Source organism: Ruditapes philippinarum, unplaced genomic scaffold (assembly GCF_026571515.1).
Source record: "Ruditapes philippinarum isolate M1 unplaced genomic scaffold, ASM2657151v2 ctg546_1_1_1_1, whole genome shotgun sequence".
NCBI classification, from domain to species: Eukaryota; Metazoa; Mollusca; class Bivalvia; order Venerida; family Veneridae; genus Ruditapes; species Ruditapes philippinarum.
Genome location: NW_026852301.1, coordinates 265,854 through 287,502, shown reverse-complemented (window position 1 = coordinate 287,502; position 21,649 = coordinate 265,854). Strand labels below are relative to the sequence as shown.

The following is a 21,649-nucleotide window of genomic DNA, read 5'->3' as shown; positions in this document are numbered from 1 at the left end:
AGTTAAAGCAAAGTCTGCCATCCGGTTTAAGAGGAGTTGCGGTCACAAAATTTCTATATGGTATATAGTGAAAAATTCAACAGAAGACCATAATTTTGTTAAATTTGGTCGCAGCAAAACTTCCTTCCTTTACTTCCATCTACACATTAAGGTTATTCATCCCTGGAAGTTTAAGCAAAATCTGCCATCCGGTTTAAGAGGAGTTGTGTTCACAAGATTTCGGGACGTACGGACAGACAGACGTACGGACAGACGGACAAGTGCAACGCTATATGCTCCCCACTTTGTAGAGGCATAAAAACGTCATAAAGTGCAAAATCTGTCATTTTCATCTCAGAAACAAATGAAAACCTTCATTACACAAAACAACACAGTAATAATTAAATATTATTTTAATAGATTCATAAATACAATAAAGCATACAAAATTATTGCACTGCATTTGTACATTACAAAAATAAGACAGAAATATTACCGTAGTTATGAAATCTTATTATCTATGAATATTGTTTAGAAACAAAACTACATGTGTCAATCTTTTATTATTGAATTATAAAAAGTTTTTGGGTATTTTTTTTACTTTTGTCTTTTACTATTTAAGTTATTCTAAACAACTGATAAAGAAGCAATAGGTAATTGAATAACCAACCTTACTGAAAGAAGAGTTCCATCTCAACTTTAGTTTACACATCAAGAAGATGTTGCAGTGCTACCAAAGTTATTCAAATATTTACTTTTTTCTCAAATTTTTACCTCTATCTTGTTAAAAACTTGTGTGTTTTTTTAATCATGCCCTTTATCATATATTTTAAAATGATATTCAATACTGAAAGCTTTAATTGCCCTTTAACAAGAGATTTTGGAGAACTTTATGTATAAAAAGGCAAATCTATTTTTAGCTATAGCAACCAAAAATATGGGCTAGCCAACTTTACTTGTAAGCCTTATCAATAAAAGAAAAGACGGTACAGGCCAAAAAAACTTACTTTTCTTGTTTTAAGTCCGAGTTCTTAGCTCTTAAAAATTCGTATAAAATGAAAAAATTAAAATTACTGGCATACAAAAATGCTACACAGCCAATATAAACAAAATCTGAACAGTACATTCAGGGGAGCTAATTCTTGCTTACTCCTGATGCAGGAGCATCCATGTTTAACTTACAGCTCCACTTTGACATTTTAAAGCCACAAACTTTGACATCAGATATAAATTATCCAACCCAGACCCATAAAACAATGGGCATAAGGGGAATATATCTCCCATGAGACCAGTGAATACCATTTTTTGGCCAAACTTCTTCCAGAATTTTTTAACTGTAAGTATATGTTTTTAACTGGATCACATCACTTTAACCATAGTAGATATGACAAAATCTTTATAATGAAAATTATTAATAAGAGCTACTTTTGTGATGTTCACAAAAATTTAAACTATTTTTGAGGTGTGCGGCTTTAATTCTGATATGCTCACCAATATGACTATGGCATGTCATACGTAAGCTATATTATCATACTTAAACTTACTGATCTTATACATGCAAAACAAACAAAATTCAAAAAAATTTCATTTAAGAAACTGTACAAGACAAAGACAACTTGACATGTATGTAAATTCATTTTGGTCAAGAAATGAAATTTCAAGAACATATAAGATAAAATATAATTGTATCATGCAAGAGTGGGCATTTTAGTAGAATAAGCTAGCTGGATAGTAACATTAAATGAAAGAATCCAAAAGTTCCTGATAGGGATTCAAACCAAAAGTCATAAGGGGCAATTGATTTGAGGTCAACAGCTTTAACTGCTTGGCCAAAGCCATCTCAACACACAAGTTAATAAATATGTATCTGTTTATATACAAAAACTCAAACTCAACAATTGTTATCACGATTGATATCAGTCTAAATGTTGCTTAAATGAAATAAACAAAGTAGCTGCTTTATTTGAAATTGACCAATCAGAATCATATTTACAAGACAGCTTACATCTAATCTAACAAACATAAAATACCTTTCTTTTTTCTAAAAGAAAAAAGGCAGTGGGAAGCTCTTTGACTATAAATTAAACATATCTATATTACATGGTATATACAAAACAAACAATGCATTCCAAGTAAATGCTTCGACTTTACATGGAAATTCCAAGCACATTACATTCAAAACATGCTTTTTGAGAAAAATCAAAATTAACAATTCTAAAATATGTAAAGTTTAAAAGATACAGCTGAAACACCCAAAAGAAAATATTGAGTACAATACTGAAGGGTTATCTTTAAAGACAAAAAAGTATTTAAAAAAAACCCAGTCATTTCTTTATCTTTATATGTCAACCAAAAACTTTTTACATCTAACAGTCACTAAACAATAATTTGGGGAATTAAGTTTCAACATTCATTGTTTACTCTATACCTGCTAAAACCAAAATATATTAGCTTTTGACAGCAATATAGAGCCAGGCCAGCTTGCACACCCAGACCAACACGTACACCCAGGCTAGTGCTTGCACAACCAGGCAAATACTGACAAGCTTGCACACCAAGGCCAGCGTTTGCACACCCAGGCCAATCCAGAAAAGCTTGCACATCCAGGCCAATCCAGAAAGGCTTGCACACCCAGGCCAGCGCTTGCACACCTAGGCACATCAAGGCCAGCTTGCACAAACATGCAGTATGACCAAGCTCTATATTGTTGATAGCTTATTTTTTGTAATTGAGGTTTGAAATCCGTTTAACTTACAATTGTCTTCCAAAATTCAACGCTGGGCCCATTACATACATTCAGCAGGTTAAATGTTAATAAAGAGAGTTTGATATAGTACAGGTAAAAAACTGAAAGACAAATAGCTTTACATTGTGTCAAGTGCAGTAGCATAATAATGCTTAAACAATGCAATCTGAATGTTTAAACAATGCTGCAAGCTATGAAAAAAGCCTTTAATATTTTTTAAAATAAAGAAAGCATTGATAACTAATAGCACCATAAATACAATTTTGATATAGAGCATAGCTAAACTGACTTCAGCTATTCAGTAATCAGCTATCATCAGACTGGGCTTTAGATATATTTCTAGCAGGAACACTTCCCGGTGATGGTAATAAACGTTTACTACGCGGTGTCGAGAGACCTGACGCTCGATCTAGTTCTATCACTTTTTGTACGCTGTCAACTAAGCTGTTTATAGATTGCTGTACATCCTCCGCGGTAAATTGCAACTGTTCTACAACTGTGTCAGATAGCGATGGTGACTGCTCATCGTTTGAATTATCTCCCTTTGTAGTCGATGTTTTCCTGACATCGCGTGTTGTTACTTCAGTTACACTGACAGAGTATTTACGTATCATTTCAGCACATTTTATCAGTTTCCTGATATCAAAGTCACGTCCTAAAAAACAAAACAAACCAAATATAAACAAAAATCAAACACATCAAATATCTTGGCAATTCATTCAATAAGTAGTACAACATAGGTAATTTGGTGTTCTGAGAAAATCTGCAAATATCATTGTTTGTAATAAGAAAGTGACCTTCACATAAAACAACAATAAAATGAATTTAAAAATGGATTTAACTCAATACAAGACTGGAGCAGTAGAATTCTACCTCTTGCAGAAATCATGACCACAAAATAGAGAAAACTAGAACTGTGTCCAAAGGACATGGATGCCCCCACTGACAACATATATATGGTATATAGTGAAAAAATCAACAAAGGGCCGTAATTCTATTAAATTTGGTCGCAGCAAAAATTCCTTCCTTAACTACCATCTACACATTAAGGTTGTTCATCCCAGGAAGTTTAAGCAAAATCTGCCATCCGGTTTAAGAGGACTTGCATTAACAAAATTTCTATATGGTAGATAGTGAAAAAATCAACAAAGGGCCATAATTCTGTTAAATTTGGTCGCAGAAAAAATTCCTTCCTTTACTGCGATCTACACATTAAGGTTTGTTATCCCAGGAAGTTTAAGCAAAATCTGCCATCCGGTTTAAGAGGAGTTGCGTTCACAAATTTCTACATAGTATATAGTGAAAAAAATCAACAAAGGGCCATAATTCTGTTAAATTTGGTCGCAGCAAAAATTCCTTCCTTTACTACCATCTACACATTAAGGTTGTTCATCCCAGGAAGTTTAAACAAAATCTGCCGTCTGGTTTAAGAGGAGTTGCGTTCACAAAATTTCTACATAGTATATAGTGAAAAAATCAACAAAGGGCCATAATTCTGTTAAATTTGGTCGCAGCGAAAATTCCTTTCTTTACTACCATCTACACATTAAGGTTGTTCATCCCTGGAAGTTTAAGCAAAATCTGCCATCCGGTTTAAGAGGAGTTGCGTTCACAAGATTTCGGGATGTACGGACAGACGTACGGACGGACGGACAAGTGCAACGCTAAACGGTCCCACATTGTGGGGGCATAAAAATTTCCGCTGATTCTTACAACGTTCATTCATTATCATATAGAAATTGGTGTGAAAAGATGAATTAGATGTTTTAAAGTTAATTCCCTAATGTGAAAAGGCGTGATTTTAGCATTTAATCATTCAAGCCTCTTGTCCGGTATGAACCAGTATATGATACTTAGTGTGGTGCTCCAATCCTTTTTTTAGTCTCACTCTTTAAAAATAAAGCTAAGAAGGAGAAAATAACTGTGCCTGTATAAAAATAAAGTTGAGCTCAATCTGCCTTAATGAAAAAGCGTTCCAAAACTGACACTTACCTTCTATAATAGGTTCAGCATTTTGTACCAGCATGCCAACACCTTCTACAAGTGCACTTACATGGGAGATCAATGCCTCACAGCGACGATAACTACCTGTGCAATATTGTAGAGATCCGTGGAAAGATTGCTCTAAATTACTCATGTCTACCTCTACCTGAAAAACACACAGTTGAAATTGAAATTATCACTTACTTGACAACAAACAAGAAGAAATTTTCTATCAGGCTAAATTTATTTTCAAATTTATACAGTAATAATAATGTAGTTACTTTTCAGCTTAATTTAGTTTAACTAAATTAATCACTAACCTGAGAACAAACAAAAAGTACATTTTCTATCACACTATCCCCCCCCCCCCCAATTTACAGTGAAATTGCTATTAACCTTAATTTAATTAATCTAAATTAAAAGTAAGAATTAATTGTAAACTGGTAATATTTCCTCTGTCAAATTAATTAAAAGGAAATATAATAGCTGTTTTTAACTCTAATAGTATAAACATTTCAAAGATGTTTGAAATTATGGCAAAATTTCTAAGAAAATCTCTACAAATCAAACATGACAGTTATTTAGATGAAACTATTTGAATGACTGCACAGGAAATGCTGTGCATTCCTTTTCTTTTTTTAGACGACTTCATCCACTGTTACTGTTGTAGCTCATAAGACCACATAAATCAGGATAAACCAATACCTGCCTGGTTAACACAATAAGTGCAATAGGCTAGCCCAATATTGCTTGGCTAACACAAAATCTGCCTGACCCACACAATAATTGTTAAACTCACCCAAATCGTAGGCTAACACAATTATTGCTAGGCTAACATAATTATTGCTAGGCTTACACAATAATAACTTGCCTAACATAACAACTCTCAGGTCAACAAAATAATTGTACAGCTAACCAAATAATTACACAATTGCAAAGTCAAAACAATTACTGCTACACTAACACAATTACTGCTAGATTAACACCATAACTGCTAGACTAACACAATTAACTGATAGGCTAACACAAACAAACTGATAGGCTAACTCAATTACTGCAATTAAAGGAAAGGAATTAATATAAGTGTTATGCTTGTTTTCCAATCCATATATATTGTGATGTAAAAATGTTACATGCTTGTAAATATTGATGAATAAAAATATGTTTAAACTAATTACTGCAAGATTAACACCATAACTGCTAGACTAACAGAATTAAGTGATAGACTAACACAATAACTGCTATACAAACAGTCAATAACTGTGATACAAATAGTATATGTAAGTTTATAAATAAACCTGATAACATTACCTGTAGTTTTTGACATTTCAGTAACAGATCCTTGCAAGTTGTTACACATATCTCTACATTCTGTGGAACATCTCCCAGTGCCTGTAAAAGTTATTACAATAAAACATTATTGTGTTCTGGAGAGAAACTTTATGTTTTATGCTACCAATACAGTGTGTAACATCACCTGCACTAAAGTGGACACCATCTAGCAATAAACAACCATGATTTCATTTACCATTTTTGGTATTTATAGACATGGATGTATGTGATGTAAAGAATTTATAGTTCTGTAAAAGATTTTTTAAGCCTTTCTCTAAAAGAGTTCTTTAAAACAGGTTTCCCTGTATGATGCTTTTTTTTTAATATCATCTCAGTGCAATTTAAAAATGCTATGGTCTATATACAAATGACTTAAACAGAAATGATATATGCATTTATCTTACCATATTTGATAGCCCTGCATCTGTTAGCATTTGAGCTTTGGTTTCAAAGTCATCAACAGTTCGTAATGCACCTTGTAGAGTTTTGTCTATGAATGTTTCACAGCCACTGAAAAATGACTGGCTCACCTCTGTTGTAACCTGACAAATTATGAATAAATATGTGAAAGTTAAGTATGTCACAGAGAAGTCGTCTTTCATAAAAACCTGCTTTACATAGACCCATCCATATAACATACATGAACATTTATGATTTCATTTATCCTGGAACATTTTAGAAAATGATCCCTTTAATTCTTGCAATGATAGTTAGATAGTTTTTTTCAATGATTAAGAACCCTCTATTTGAACTTGGAACTTAAGCACAAATCAACGATTTATGATATAAAACCTTTAAAGCCAAATCTTTATACAAGAATAACCTTATGATCAAAATTGTTTTATTATTTTACTTTATTATTCTATTAAAGTCAAATGAATTAAACAATACATTTCTACACCAGACATACCTAAATAAAACCTAGATTGACGTCTTCATTCAATTAGCAAGAGACAGTGAACAGACTGTTTTTGCTAACCAGAAATATTTCAGTTACAAACTTTTTTTTCTCTTTTATTTTTCAAACTTGACAGAAAACTACTAATACCAATACTCATTTATTTTCATATTCCAAGCTGGAAATCAAAGAAGCCCTTAATCAAGCAAAGAAGATGGAGTAAATGTTCTTCTAGGAGGCCAAATTTACAGGTATAGCTTCTTATCTGTTCACCCTCTGAATAAATAACTTAAGACTGTATTACCTGGCCATCTTTGCCTGTCTGACTAGAGTTATCATCAAAGTAAAGCATGGGAGTGTCGGTTGCTAGTGCCAGCTCCCCCGCCAGCTTACACACATGGTGTATACTGTCTGACAGTCGTGATGTAGATTCCTCGATCAGGCTGTCTATATCACCTTCACATCCCTGATAAGATAATCATTGATTATAGTGACTTGTGTGTTTTGACAATAATTACAAAACTATATATATATGATTATTATAATAATAACACCCAGCCCTATGGGCCTATAAGTCACCTTGCTCTGTATTTTTTTAATTACAGCACATAATTATCATTTCCATTTTTCAATCATACCATGAAATAAAACATTGGCTTTTACAAGTAAGATACAATCCTACTTAATCAGTTACTGTGTAAAGCTATATCTCTGCTGCCTGCAGTTTACAAATTGTTTGTTTCCATTCTGAAAAAATGATACTTCCAAAATGCCTATATGAAAGGAATGCTTAATGGTTACAACCTACTTAAATAGTAGCATTATATTTTGTTCGAGAATGTTACAATCTATTTCTGACATCTCATTCAAGATTCACCCATAAGTTTGTGGAAACAATGCAAATTAACCTCTCTTTTTTTTGTATTTCAAGAACATATTCTATAGATATAGCTCTATACTTTACAAAGTGTAAACATTCCACAAAAAATAAAATGAAAAATGTGTTTGCTTTTTGATCTTTAATATATCTTATCCATACTAAATCACTTTAAAATTCTATCAACATTTGAGCCGCGTCACGACAAAACAAACATAATGGGTTTACGACCAGCATAGATCCAGACCAGCCTGCGCGGATTGCGCATCCGCGCAGTCTGATCAGGATCCATGCTGTTCGCTTACCAACAAGTAGAGAAACTGATGGCGAACAGCATGGATCCTGATCAGACTGCGTGGATGCGCAGGCTGGTCTGGATCCATGCTGGTCGCAAACCTATTATGTTGGTTTTGTCGTGACATGGCTCATTTTGTTTTCTAGAAATATTTCATGAGAATATATTATCCAATTAACAATTGTTTTAATCAATATTTGAAATTCTTATGGAAAATGTGCCCTTTGTGTAGACCAATCCACTTTAAAAATAAAATTCACATAAATTAAAGTGCAATGTATGTTTTATTCATAGATAATCAAACTTTAAATACATTTCATACCAAAAATCAAAAAAAATTTGTAATAAAAATAATGTTAACTTTGAAATATACCTGCATAAACCTGACAATATGTCCACCCATATTTTTCACTTGATCCCCTATTCTCTGCAGCAGGTCCTGAATAAGTGCTGACTGTAGAGATTGATACATCGATGCCCACAGTGTTGTATTGTTCAATAAAACATGAAAGCTGTTAGTCATCTGTATACATATAAGCTGTAGCAGGTCTGTACGACTGGCCTGATTGTTGTTGGTTTCCCTGGAAACGGGAAGGTTAGATGTCTGGTGAAGACTTGCATTCAAACTTTGACAACTGTGAAGAATCTTGTCTGCAATACTTTCTTCCATTGTAGATGCTTGAATATAGATAGAAAGATTAAAATCACACTGTAAAATTTTTTGAACAGGATCCGTTTTAAGACACAAATACCAGTCTCAAATCTGTTAAATACAAAAGTTATGGTCATATTTATCCATGGTCAAAGTAATATTTCAGTATGTCAAAATAAACCACACTAAACACTATTACAGGGCATAAAATATAAAACACATTTAAATAATTAAAAATAAATTGACTTTAAGGAATAATTTAAGATTCAACGTTCATTTTTGAAAAGTAATGTCTTACACAATAAACAATATGTCCGATGTCTTAAAAAGTCATAATAAAGCCCTTTTTGCTATATTTCAATGCCAATTTTTTTTCTTTATGTTATTTTTTTGGGTCTTTTGAATGGAATCTTCATCAATTTAATTAACGTCCTACATAATATAAAAAATAATTCCAAGGGATACTATAAATTTCACAAAATCAGGACTTTTAATCTTGCCTTCCCAGTATTTACTTCTCTCAAATACCTAAGCATTCACAAAATAAATGTAATAAATTGATAAACTTACATTTAATTGTACTCAAAGTAACATTCAAAATATCTTTACAAAGGGAAGCAACTCCAGGTCCAGAACATTTGGCACAAGTATCCCCCTTAATTAGTGAATCTGAAATAACGCAAGACAACGTGCATTAACTTTCAACCAATATATATAACACCACTTTAGAAAGTGAATGATCATCATTCAATTAACACTTTTACAAAAATTACACACTTATAATACTCAATAATAATACAATTCATCTCTAATTTTACACAGAATACATTGTGAAAGAATATGAATGTATAATCTGTGTGGAAGTGAAGATAATTTAACAGATGACAAGCATGCAGTTTATGACTTGGCCTTTGTATATAAAAAAGACTGGAAGATGCCCTGTAAGTCCTTTGTAAAGAGTAAAACATAAGCTGTTAATGGAAATTAAAACAAATATGTAATCTATCAGTACTTTGTTGACATCTTATCAGTACAATCTATTGGTTTGTTTGTTTGTTTGGGTTTTACGTCACACCCACACAGTATAGGTCATATGGCAATGTTCCAGCTTTACTGGTGGAGGAAGACCTCAGTTGCCCTTCCGTGCATTATTTCAGGCACGAACAGGCACCTGAGTAGAACCGACTTTCCGTAAGCTAGCTATTTGTAATGGAATAACAAAAAGATGTTTCATTTTTATGCGAAGTTTTGTTTTTTTATATATGGGAATTACAAACCAAATGTGACATTTACCTTTCCTGAACAGACTGCTGTTTACACTGGAAATACTGGACAGTAAGGCTTGTCTCAGACTGGGTGACGGAACTGAATGTCTCTGTCCATTTCTGTAATAGTAAGATAGAGCAATGAATAAAGATACATAATACTTAAATTCTGATGATTACTTTTCAAGGCTAAAACTTTAAACAGGGATTAGTCTATCAAAGAAAGTTGTATTGATTTACTTGTATTCCATTTCAGACAACACACATATACATGTAGGAACGCATGTTAGTAGGCACCAAGTAAGCTGCCAAACTACTGTTTAAGTTTACCACAAAAGACTAAATAAATTACCCAGTTCCTGGTGTTATATTTGTGTACCTAAGCTGCTCTACCACCACTAAAGTAGAATTAGAATTCTGATTTTAATCTATTGTCCCCTCTTTACCTGTTTATATTGACACAATACTTAAGGATCAAACTTAGGTCTTAACATAACAAGAGCTGTCAGAGGAGACAGCACACTCGATTAATAAAATATAAAGGAAGGCAAAACTATTAAGAAAATTTTTTTCACCACATGTAGACATATTTGGGGCCACCATTAGATACCTTCCATGTGGTTATATTTGAAATGACTGATACAGCGGAGACTTGCTAAACCACACTTTTATAATTCTTCCTTATCCGATCAAAGTGTCAGGTCACAATTTTAATTGTTCTATTTTTAATAGTAAAAACCTTTTCTTCTGATTCGGACAAGTTCAGATTAGACAGGTTCCACTGTATAATTACATAAAAATCATCCATGTCCCTTATCATTAATGTGTGAGTGGCAAGACATACAGCAGTACATATATATTTCATATATAAGTCAATAAAGAGTACATACTTGGGTGAGCGGGGAGACATACTGGTGGAATCTTTTCCCCACTGATCTTCTGGGTCATTAAAAACTTCATCTTCGTCTGTACTCTCTGAGTCATTCTAAAAATAGATCATCACATCTATTCATTACTTTTACAATCTACATGTATATGTTGAAGCCCTATAATTTCACCAGTTTTACAAATGACTTATTCTACAGTAAAAATAATAACAAGAAAAGCTTAATTTCTTGCCCATAAAATTTTGTGGTTTTCTCTAAACAAACATTTTCATTGGTTGTTAAAATTGTGGATTCTTTGCTTGCAAACAAGTAAAAGGCAAGTACTCTTATACACCTAATCATCCAGCAACAGAAATAAAATTGGGTTGGATCTTTAAAGGCACATTGTGCCTCAGAAACAAATATTTACTTCTTAACAAAGGGCAATCATGAATCTTATAATGTTTAAATGATGGTTTTACAGAATGTTAGATGTTTGTTACCTGAAGAAAGTAGTGATTAATGTGAAATAATTTGTCATTAAAGTAGCAAAATGTAAACAAAAGTAGTATTTTGACTTCCATACAAAATACTTATTCACTATAACTGTACTTATTGCCAAAAAGCAACAGATGAAAAACATAGTTCAGGTAAATTGCCAATTAGTAATTATTTGGATACTTTATGAAAAAACAGTGTCTGAAAAATAAAAATGAAAGCATCTCTGAGGCATAATGGGCCTTTAAATTGTGGATTGTCCAATGAAAATTAAGTGCCCAACAAATAATACTGTTTTTGCAGTTACAATCTGGAATTGTTTTTACACATACCTGATAAATGTCCCTCATTTGCATGAGCTTCTCCTCAAACTTGCTCAGTGACCAGTGTGTACATACATTTAATTTAGTATTGTTTACTTTAATAACTGTCTTCACCTCCTCACCATCTAGGAAGTCTTCTCTTGTGAACACCTAGAAATAATAGTGAACAATATTGTCAATTCATTTAATATAGTGCTTATCTAATGCCCTGTCCATACTTTGTCCTTAAGCATTAACATTTTTAAGACGTAGAGTTTATCTAAAATCAGGGCTTTTCTTCCTTCTTTAACAGGGACCAATATAAGGCCCCTTCACAATTCAAAATTTATTATCAAGCGTTCACAGCAAACTGTTTCCAGTTTTCAAAATGTTGTGGAATGCCAAAAAAATTGTGATTTTTTTTCACAATTTTATGACATATTGCGTTTTTTTCCTACAAAATGAAGGCCCAAGGCCCCTTCACAATTTTGACAAAAAATGCCAAGAAAATCATGGGAAAATGTTAATCACTAAGATGTCAAAATGCATCATGAATGTCGAAAAATAAAACAATACATAGTCCGAACAATTAAAACTTAAGAGAGGTTTACTATAAGAGACTTAACAGTTTTTACCATATAGTGCTTTTATGAACAATAAAGTTATATAAGATAATTTCATGAAAAAGTCTTTTATCTTACTGTGTTTTTCTTCAAATACTGGCTTATTTTGTTGGCCTCTCTTACTTGTAAAGCTATTTTATATAAATCTGTCTTTCCTGAAACACAAAATTGTGAAACGACTTCAATAAACAATAGTATTTGCATTGCGCAAATTGATTTGGAAAAGATGTAACCTTTTTTTTAGAAGTATGTGATGTTTGTTAGTATTAAAGGAAGGATTATTTCTATCTGCTTAACATCTTAGTAGTAATTCACATGTAAATATATGCGTTGGACCTTCAATAACAACAACTGAACCACAAAAGACACCAGTCAATATATGTAAATTAACATCTATGTTATTTTGTAAATTGTCTTAAAATCAATAAGCAGTCAAGATCACACATAAATACATACAGAGGTATGTTGTGTCAAAGTATAAAAGTATATACATTAAGTGTACATTGAAGATATAAAGCCAAGGTTAAAACTGTCCACAAACAAACAGGCAGACAGATAAGATAAGATATAATCTACAGATGACAGATGATTAGGAAGAGCTTTAAGAACACAAAAAATTATATGTGAAATGTATGCATGTAACTCTTGTAACTTTTTAAATAACAACTTTTCAGAACTTTGTCAACTTGTTATATTCATTTATGATCACTTAAATAACAGGCAGACATTGCTATGAAAAAAAACTTTTAATTACTATAATCTATCATAGAAATTAAGGGAAATTAATGTACCTGCCGACACTTCTACTATGTTAGGTGTTGGACTTTTAACTTGTTTCCCTCTCGTATATTCCTTCCATCTTTGTTTCAGTTCCTCAAGTTTCTGTGCTTCCTTCTCTTTCTGGGCTTGTAACATTTCTATAATCTTTGACCTCTCGGAAACAAGTTGATTCGATGCCTGAAAAATAATAATCTGTGCTTTTTTTCTTCTATAGCAAAGACCCTTTAAAAGGTGGCTTCCCCCAAAAAAATTTCGATAAAATCGTAGTTTTCCCCAAAGAATTGACATAAAGTATTTTCTTCCTCTCTTACAAAAATACGATATTAGAGTCTCATTTTCATTCATATATAATATATATTCCTTTTATTTTATCATATCAGGGTTTTATTTGTTTATTTTGTTGGATTTTAAGTCACACCAATACTGTAAAGATCACATGGCACCTTTCCAGCTTTACTGGTGTGGAAAATCATCAGATGATCCTTCATGCATAAAGCTGGAAGTATTGGGCATAAAAGTACACAACAGTAGAACCACTGACTTTCTATAAGCTGGTTGGATAGCTTCAACGCATAAAGGAATTCAAAAATTTGTGCCTGATCCAAACTTAAAGGGGCAAGTAAATTTGAAGTTGACGACCATAATCATTCGGTAACAAAGGGCCCTTATATTATATGAGCGAAGTAGTTACAAACCTTGGTGGCAGCTTCCGCTTCCAGCTGTTGTCTTTTTCTTCCTGCTATCACCTCTTGCTCTAACATCTAATTATAAACAATAAATATAAACAATCAAGTAAATGAATGAAACATGTTATTTTTACAAACTTTTAACATAAAATGTTTCTTGATGATGGTGAAGTAAAGTCATTACTATATAAAAAGAGTATGAATTATAAAAATATTAATTCAGATCCAGTATTAACTGACCTTAAATGTTCATGTCAAGAAAGTAATAAATTTTGAATATCTTCAAGTGACGTCACAAAAAGGACAAAAAACACTTATTTCTCTTATTCCATGTACAAACATGACATAATGAGGTGACAAACATGAATAAAACTACATTGAGGCTCAAATAGCAATTGATTAACAAAAGATAAGGTTATACTAACGAAAAACTATAATAGTAAATAATTTGACATTAAAATTGAGGTTTGTATACCTTCAAGTATCAAGTATGTGGGGAGTCGAATCTTTTCATGTTTGTTTCAGAAGAGCATAACATAAAACATGGGCTTTCGGCTTCATACAAATGAAAAAAAAAATTCAAAATTTTATAGACTTTTTACCATTTTTTGTTTCTTTAACTTATGAATGACATCTTCATGTTCCTTAACTTTCTCAGCATTCTCTTCACGCTGAAAGATTACATGAATGAAAATAAGTTCATAACAGAATAACATATATAAACCATTTACTTTAGAACTATACCTTCTTGACCCAGAGGTGATTAGCCTTACCCATCAGAACTTACACTGTTGGTAGCTTTGATTATGAAATCTTTAACACTTCAAATAGAGTGTGTCAATTTCAAAGCGGGTGAAAAATATGTAACTGTTAAAGCAGCTCTATAGTCATGCATAATACCTACAATATATGCCCTGGCCAGTAACCTGCCTTAATATTTGTGCAACCTGACCAGGTAACTACTGGCTACTTTTTTTTGTTGGGTATTAGGTCACACAGACCCTGTTTTGGTCATATAGTGTCTTTCTAGCATTACTGGTGGAGGTACACTTTAGGTGACCCTCCTTGGATTATTTCAGGCAATATGACCATCACTATCAATACTTCTAAATTTGTTGTGTCCTTAGAAAATCATTGTCACTATATTATAAATTAAAAAAACTTATTTTGTGCCAATAAAAGCCTCATTTGAGTGAAAAGCATTGTAACGTTGGAAAATCAAAGAGAGCAAATGATCTGAAATTTTGCACAAATCATTGAGCTGAACCTACAATAGGCTGGCTGAGTGTTTAACTCAGACTAGTAATCTAAGTATTGCTGACCGCGTGGGTTCAAACCCTGTCAAAGGAAAGCCTTCGTTTCCTTGAGATAAATAAATTTTAATATACTATAAACTAAACCTACATCAAATGGAACATTTATCTCGAAATATTATTTCCAGTCCCAGCATGTCAAGAACTTAAGTGAAGTCCCTTTAATCAGATAAGAAAATCACTGATCACCTTACCATTAGTTTTTCAAGGTCAGCAAGTTTTGATTCAGCATCTTTTTCAGCATCTTTCTTGGCTTTTTCCACTTCCTCTAACATTTCCTCCTGTGCTCTCTGTCGAGCTTCTTGTAATCTAAATTAATTTTCAGATTTGGGAAATAACAATATGCTGAACCGATTTTGTGAGATGATAAATTATGATACAGCCAAGTCATACTGCAATACTTATTTGTTAGCATGCCTGCATATGAGCGGAAAAAAAATTCAAGAAAATAAAACTTGAGGAGAATGTACTAATTTTTAAGGAAAGTAAAAATATAAAAGATTCAAGCAATAATTTACATGTAATGTGACATTAATGATAGATTCTGCAGTATTAAATCACCATATTTCTACTGTGTGACTAACATAATAAGAGCATTTTTTTTCGAATTCTGACTTCTTTTTAGTAACTAATATAAATTGAAAGTGTGATTTGCAATGTGAAATTAATTTCTTTGTTCACTTCACAATATTTTACTTTTAAATAAATTTTCAAAATTTTCTTGAAAATTAGAATTAATCTGTAGGCAATGCTATTTTTTAAGTTTCACAAGATGTACACCACTCTTTAATATTTCTCTCAAATATAGGAAAGTAAAGGTATTTATTCATTTATAATTAACATTTCATTTATCATTAATTATACCAAAGGGTAACGTGGTGCTTTAGGCGAGAAAAACGTGTAGCCTATGACGTAAAGCCCCAATTTACTTGTAAATATAGGCATATCATTTGTATGCAAGTCATGCTAACATATCATTACCAATAAAACCTTATAAACAGAAAATATCTTTTTCAATTACTTTATATCAATAAAAATATTCTAAAATTGTAAGTACATATATTCATATTTCAAAATAATTAATGAAAAATACCTTGTTAATAAAGTGAATGATATTGAATATATCTCACTGGTATATCCAATTTCTTACTTATTATCATATTTAAAGGAAATTATCAATACCTAGCCTCCTGTACTCTCATTAATTCCGCTTGGGCATAGTCAAAATCTTTAATTTCTACATTCTGAGATGATGTCTTGTTTTTCTTATATTGCTGTACCTCTATTGGATGATTAAACCTGAAGTAATGATCTCCCCCTAATATCACTCTATCACCCTGTAATATAAATAAAACATATGTTGATATGGTTCAATGAATACTGTGACAAAGGGAGGTCATACACCAACCGGGAAAATAACATATCTTCCGTCTTCTTTACATTAATTTAGTCGCTAATAGGCACTGATTTCTTGTTGTTTGAGTCCCTTTATACTTGTTTTATCTAAAATTTGGGTCAAGATCTTTATTGAAATAAAAAATTTTGGTTAATAATCTTTATTTTTTGGTTCCAATTCGGGTCAACATCTTTATCAAAATAAAAAATTTGGGTAAACAACTTTTTCAAAAATTTGGTTCAACTGGAAATCCAAGAATCCTAAAAATAAGTGTTGCATTGATATAATTGCTAGACATACTGATAAAGAAGGTATTGGACATGCAACTGTGAAAATACTAAATGCGCTAAAGGTACGTACATGATGAAGTGTGGCTGGTTCTGAAATAAGGTTTCCATTCACATATGTCGGAGCATCTCCTATTGGGGTTATTGTTACAGCAGTGTCTATATTGTTGATTATACTGAAAATATAGAAAAATAAAATGAAACCTTTATTTCAAAAATGTGCCATTACATAAAATCTAAAGAGTTAATACCTTAAGTATGTCAATATCTAACTATCCTTTATCATTTATATCTAAATATATCCCTTTACATCATTCTGATGGACTTTTGTTAAAATATATCCTCATATCCTCAATATCCCCCATCCCCACTTGCCCAACCCTCTCAATTAAATACACATCATCTAAATCTTGTACGAGCATGAACAATGAACTAGCAGTTTTATTTTATCAATTAATTCAGTTAAACATTATATAAATAACACATAGGCTGTAACAGTAAAATATTATCCCTAGAAAATTTTTACAAGGGATGATATTTTTGCTGTTACTTACAAAACTATGAATTATTTATTTTATTACCCCCAATGAATATTTCATTGGGACAGTATTTATATAGGTTCTTATTTTTCAGATTTTTACTGTGAAAAAGTTCTGTTACCTATTTAACAGTATAAAATTTTTAGTCACATGGTACACTTGATTAACAGCAAGAATAACTCCCATTGGCCTTTGGGAAATTAACATTACAAAAATAGAGAGGTGTAATTAAAGTATATATACCAGTGATTGTCTGCAATGAGAGCTCCATTAAGTTGTATGTCGTGTTTAGAATTCTGTCCCATCCTGCCCACCTTAGTTACACCCTCTTTTATGTTATACAGTAACATCTCAGAGAGTTGAGGGTCCTCATTCAAGTTAACGAGATTAGGTAGCTTATTGTCAACCTTCAATGTTACACCAGCTTTCTGTGGATAAAAATAGAAACACAACTCCAAAATTTATATCATATGATTGGTTTTATTAATAAGAAATCAAGATGTAATTTTGATACTTTAAATTGACTGAATTTCGTTATAGTTGATGCTAGGGTGTGTTTTAATAGTTTAAATTTTACCAATGTCCATGATCAATTAAACACAGCCTGCAAGATTTCCAAATTTGCAACTTTTAAGCTTAGTAAATACTGTTGGTACAGAAAGTAATTATAAGCCTTTGCCACTAGTATAGAGCCAGGCCAGTCATGCACAATTTTTATATTTTGATCTCTTAAATGTGAAACTAGAAGTCAACTCCAGCATAAAATCAAAAATGTACTATTTTTTTATTAAAAACACAACATTTCAACTTAAAAGTCTGCATCAGGCATGTGGCACCACAATTTTCCTTTTTTTTTTTTTGGATTCAATACATGTACTAATTTCATATCAATATGTAGTAAGTTGTAATATGCTGGTTTTCCATTTCCACATTGCTTTTTTTTTTTTTTATATTTGATATTAAAATCCCATGAACTTTGATTCAACAGTTCCAAATTCCAAAGTAGGGCAGTTCCACTAAACAAGCACATTAAAGGTTATAGTATAAACGCCAACTATTATACAAAAGTATATTATTATATAATTATAATTATATTATTATTATAACTAACCTCTAATTGTTTAGCCTCTTCAAGTTTTCTCTCCTCGGATAATCTAAGACGTTCTTGCCATGATTTTGTAATTTCCTCCATTTCAGTTTCTTTCTGTCTTAACTTATCTTTCAGTGTTACTATCTCTAACATGCAAGCACTGGTCACATCTTCATTTCCAGACAAACCTGATGCTCGTAACCTCTCTATCTCAGCTCGCAACTCTGAAAATCATAAACATAAAATGTATGTACACATTATATTGTTTCCCAGTAAAGCTGCACGCCTCCAGATAAGCCAAAATATTTCAAGAAAATCAATATTGAGAAAAATGTACAAAAATTTTTTTTAAGAAAGGTTAAAATATTTAAGATCCAAGTGATATTTTATGTGTTATATGCGGTTTAAGACTGCTTTAACAGTATTTTATCACCATATTTCTACTGCGTTACTAACCTAGTAAGGGTTGTTTTTGCATATATTGACTACTTTTTGATATTTTTCTTGGATTGTAAGTGCTGATTGCAATATGTAAATTGCTTTATTTGTTCATCACACTATATTTTACTTTTTAAATACATTTCCAAAATTTTCATCAAAATTTACATGAATCTGGAGGTGTGCTGCTTTAATACCTCTTTGTTATATTTTCCATTACATCCCTGACAGACATTATTATATCTAAATGAAAATAAGAGTACTGGTTTCAATCTTTCTAAGTTGCAATGAACTAGTGATGAACATTTAGACAAATTAATTACATCTTCTATTGTATGTGTACTTTTAAAATTGATAAATAAAAGCACTCACCTCTGATAAGTTTGGCTTTCGGGTCCTCATTTACACGTGCAATGTTGACAATAGACCGTGCAGTCTGGGCGTATCTCAGGGTACTTAAAGTCTCGTCTGTATGATGATTGGCTGGAGAGATGGTAGCAATCATCGCCGTCTTAGAATTTCCACCTAAACTTTCTTTCAATAACCTGACAAATACATGAAGCATTTCTCATATAAATTGCAATCTGAATAATTATTAACCCTTGCCCTTAACCTGCTGAATTTGTGAAAAATTTGGTCTATACTGCTGGCAAAAGCTTCTTAAATTAGGTTCCAGTAGGGTGCATGCAAGGCCATCATTAAACAAGTGTTTGTTTCCCTTTGCCCTCCCTACTCATCGAAAAAGCCCCCTACCCAAAATATCTTTATCCCTTTCCTAATATAACTATATTTACACTTTCAAAGGCCTATTATAAAATTACACATGCATTTTTTAATGATGGCACCTAGTTAAGGGTAAATTTTTTTTTTTATGAACCTGTCCTGATTTAAATTGAGATCTATCTATTATTGGTTAAATGTACATACAAATATGACTGTAGTAAAGCTTAGCTACCAACAGTATAGGGTCGGGTCAGACTGAACAAAAGTGCATACTGGGCTGGCATTTTGGAAATTAACCTTCTTAAAATTTAATTGTAAAACAGCATATACACAAATATCATTATCTCAAAATAAAGAGAACATTTAAAGCACATACATGAAGGCATGTCAGGAGAACTCAAAATCTAACTGGATAGTTTCTAATATAGAAAGAATACAAAGATCATTGCAGGACAAGGCCCTAAGTAATCAAACACTAAAGGCAATATTTTTGAAGCCAGCAACCTCAAATACTGTCACTTAGTGGTCTGTTAAGTTTGATTTCTAAGATTTAACCATGTAAGATTTTAAGATACCATGTAAGATTTTAATATTTTAACATACCAAGTAAGTACAGAGTCACGATATGGTATAAATATCTTCTTCCTCTTGTTTGTCTGACTGGATTGTTCTGCTAGCTGAGAGATAACTTTTCCCAATGTAAGTAGGGATTTATTTATATTAGCACCTTCCTGCAATGTTAAAACACAATTATTTATATAGTTGTAAATCAGCATAAGCTTATATGATCTTTTGTTTTGGTTTAAATTAACACCTACACTGCTAAAATGACTGCATTGAGCTTTTTAAAATAATGACACTGGAAACATATTTTAGAGATTTGTATACAAACCATTAACTTGCAGGCAAAATTTCAGACATTTGCTCATTCAGTCTTCCTAGAACAATCATTTTAATTATGAAAAACTATCTAAAAATGAGAAGCATTTAAAGACTTTCAACTAAAATAGGCGAAGAATTGCACTAAAATTCTATTTTTCAATTTCATTATGTGTATATTTCATTATCTTTTCCAAATATTTTCGTTTTTAGTGTCCCAGTTGAACTATTTTTAAGTTCCAAGGTTAAACTTTGTAAGAATTTTATATTTACATATTTAGGCTATTGGACCTTAGGAAAGCTCTTTTATTGTCATAGTCAGCATACAAGCATATTTCTTCCAGCAATATTGGCATTGGGATATCTATCTCACAAAGCTTAAAATGCTTTTTATATGGAAGGTAATTACAAATGTAGTTACTTCTTTTTCAACCATTAGCCTATAGTAGTACATACAGAAATACATACCCTGAGTCTCTCGCCGGAGGTTTGAGCATGTGACTGTCTCTCACTACCAGCCAGATCAACCAAGTTTATCTTACTGGTGATAGAATGATCATGCTCCTGACCTTCTAAAATATCTGTCTGTAATATAAAATAAATATTCTTACTCTCAAGAAATTTATGAAGAGAAATTTAAACAGTTTTAATGTACCTATTTTAGTTTTTTTTGTACAAAGATTATTTTCTATTTTATTAGGTTTTACATAGTACCAATATGGTTAAAGTCAACTTTTGGCAACTTTTCGCTTTACTGGTAGAGGAATACATTTTGTATTTCAGACATGAACGGGCACTAGAGTAGAAACACTGACGTTCAAAAAGCTAACTGAAGGTTCTATTACCTAACAGGATAGCTTCCCAAATGTAAAAGAATCCAAAGTTTATGGCAAGATTAAAACCAACACATTAGGGGTAAGTGGTGAGATATTATATACAGTTTGATGCTTAAAGGATGTTAACAAATAATTGCCTGTTTCTGTAAGGTACAGCCTTATAATTCTGTCATTTAATCAAGAAGGACCTTAAACAGAATAGAACAAATTTAACATTTATTTTCTGTTCGGGTCCAATCTTATGGAGCTTTTTTCGAACAGAATTTTCGTTTTTACCTGAGGTAACAAATCATTTGAAATGTGTCAACAAAAACAACAGATCTGGCTAAGGGTCAAGGGGGATATTTTAATCTACAGGCTGAAAATG

The 21,649-nt window shown here is 31.9% G+C and overlaps 1 protein-coding gene across 1 annotated transcript in view; it reads right to left on the bottom strand.

The window, feature by feature from the left end:
* Positions 1-377: 377 nt before the first annotated feature.
* LOC132755581 (kinesin-like protein KIF14) overlaps positions 378-21,649 on the bottom strand; it is a 37,260-nt gene continuing 15,988 nt past the window's right edge. Inside the window, exons 6-27 of the mRNA XM_060746469.1 lie at positions 20,915-21,031; positions 20,171-20,298; positions 19,217-19,389; positions 18,428-18,630; positions 17,560-17,744; positions 16,851-16,953; positions 16,277-16,431; positions 15,289-15,403; positions 14,384-14,452; positions 13,791-13,856; positions 13,107-13,272; positions 12,394-12,470; positions 11,723-11,863; positions 10,917-11,011; positions 10,055-10,146; positions 9,332-9,430; positions 8,483-8,787; positions 7,242-7,403; positions 6,444-6,581; positions 6,019-6,099; positions 4,717-4,873; positions 378-3,379 (exon numbers count right to left, since the gene is read on the bottom strand). Of these exons, the coding sequence (XP_060602452.1) occupies positions 3,030-3,379; positions 4,717-4,873; positions 6,019-6,099; positions 6,444-6,581; positions 7,242-7,403; positions 8,483-8,787; positions 9,332-9,430; positions 10,055-10,146; positions 10,917-11,011; positions 11,723-11,863; positions 12,394-12,470; positions 13,107-13,272; positions 13,791-13,856; positions 14,384-14,452; positions 15,289-15,403; positions 16,277-16,431; positions 16,851-16,953; positions 17,560-17,744; positions 18,428-18,630; positions 19,217-19,389; positions 20,171-20,298; positions 20,915-21,031 (3,177 nt within the window). The 3' untranslated portion in view covers positions 378-3,029. The remainder of the gene's footprint in view (positions 3,380-4,716; positions 4,874-6,018; positions 6,100-6,443; positions 6,582-7,241; positions 7,404-8,482; positions 8,788-9,331; positions 9,431-10,054; positions 10,147-10,916; positions 11,012-11,722; positions 11,864-12,393; positions 12,471-13,106; positions 13,273-13,790; positions 13,857-14,383; positions 14,453-15,288; positions 15,404-16,276; positions 16,432-16,850; positions 16,954-17,559; positions 17,745-18,427; positions 18,631-19,216; positions 19,390-20,170; positions 20,299-20,914; positions 21,032-21,649) is intronic.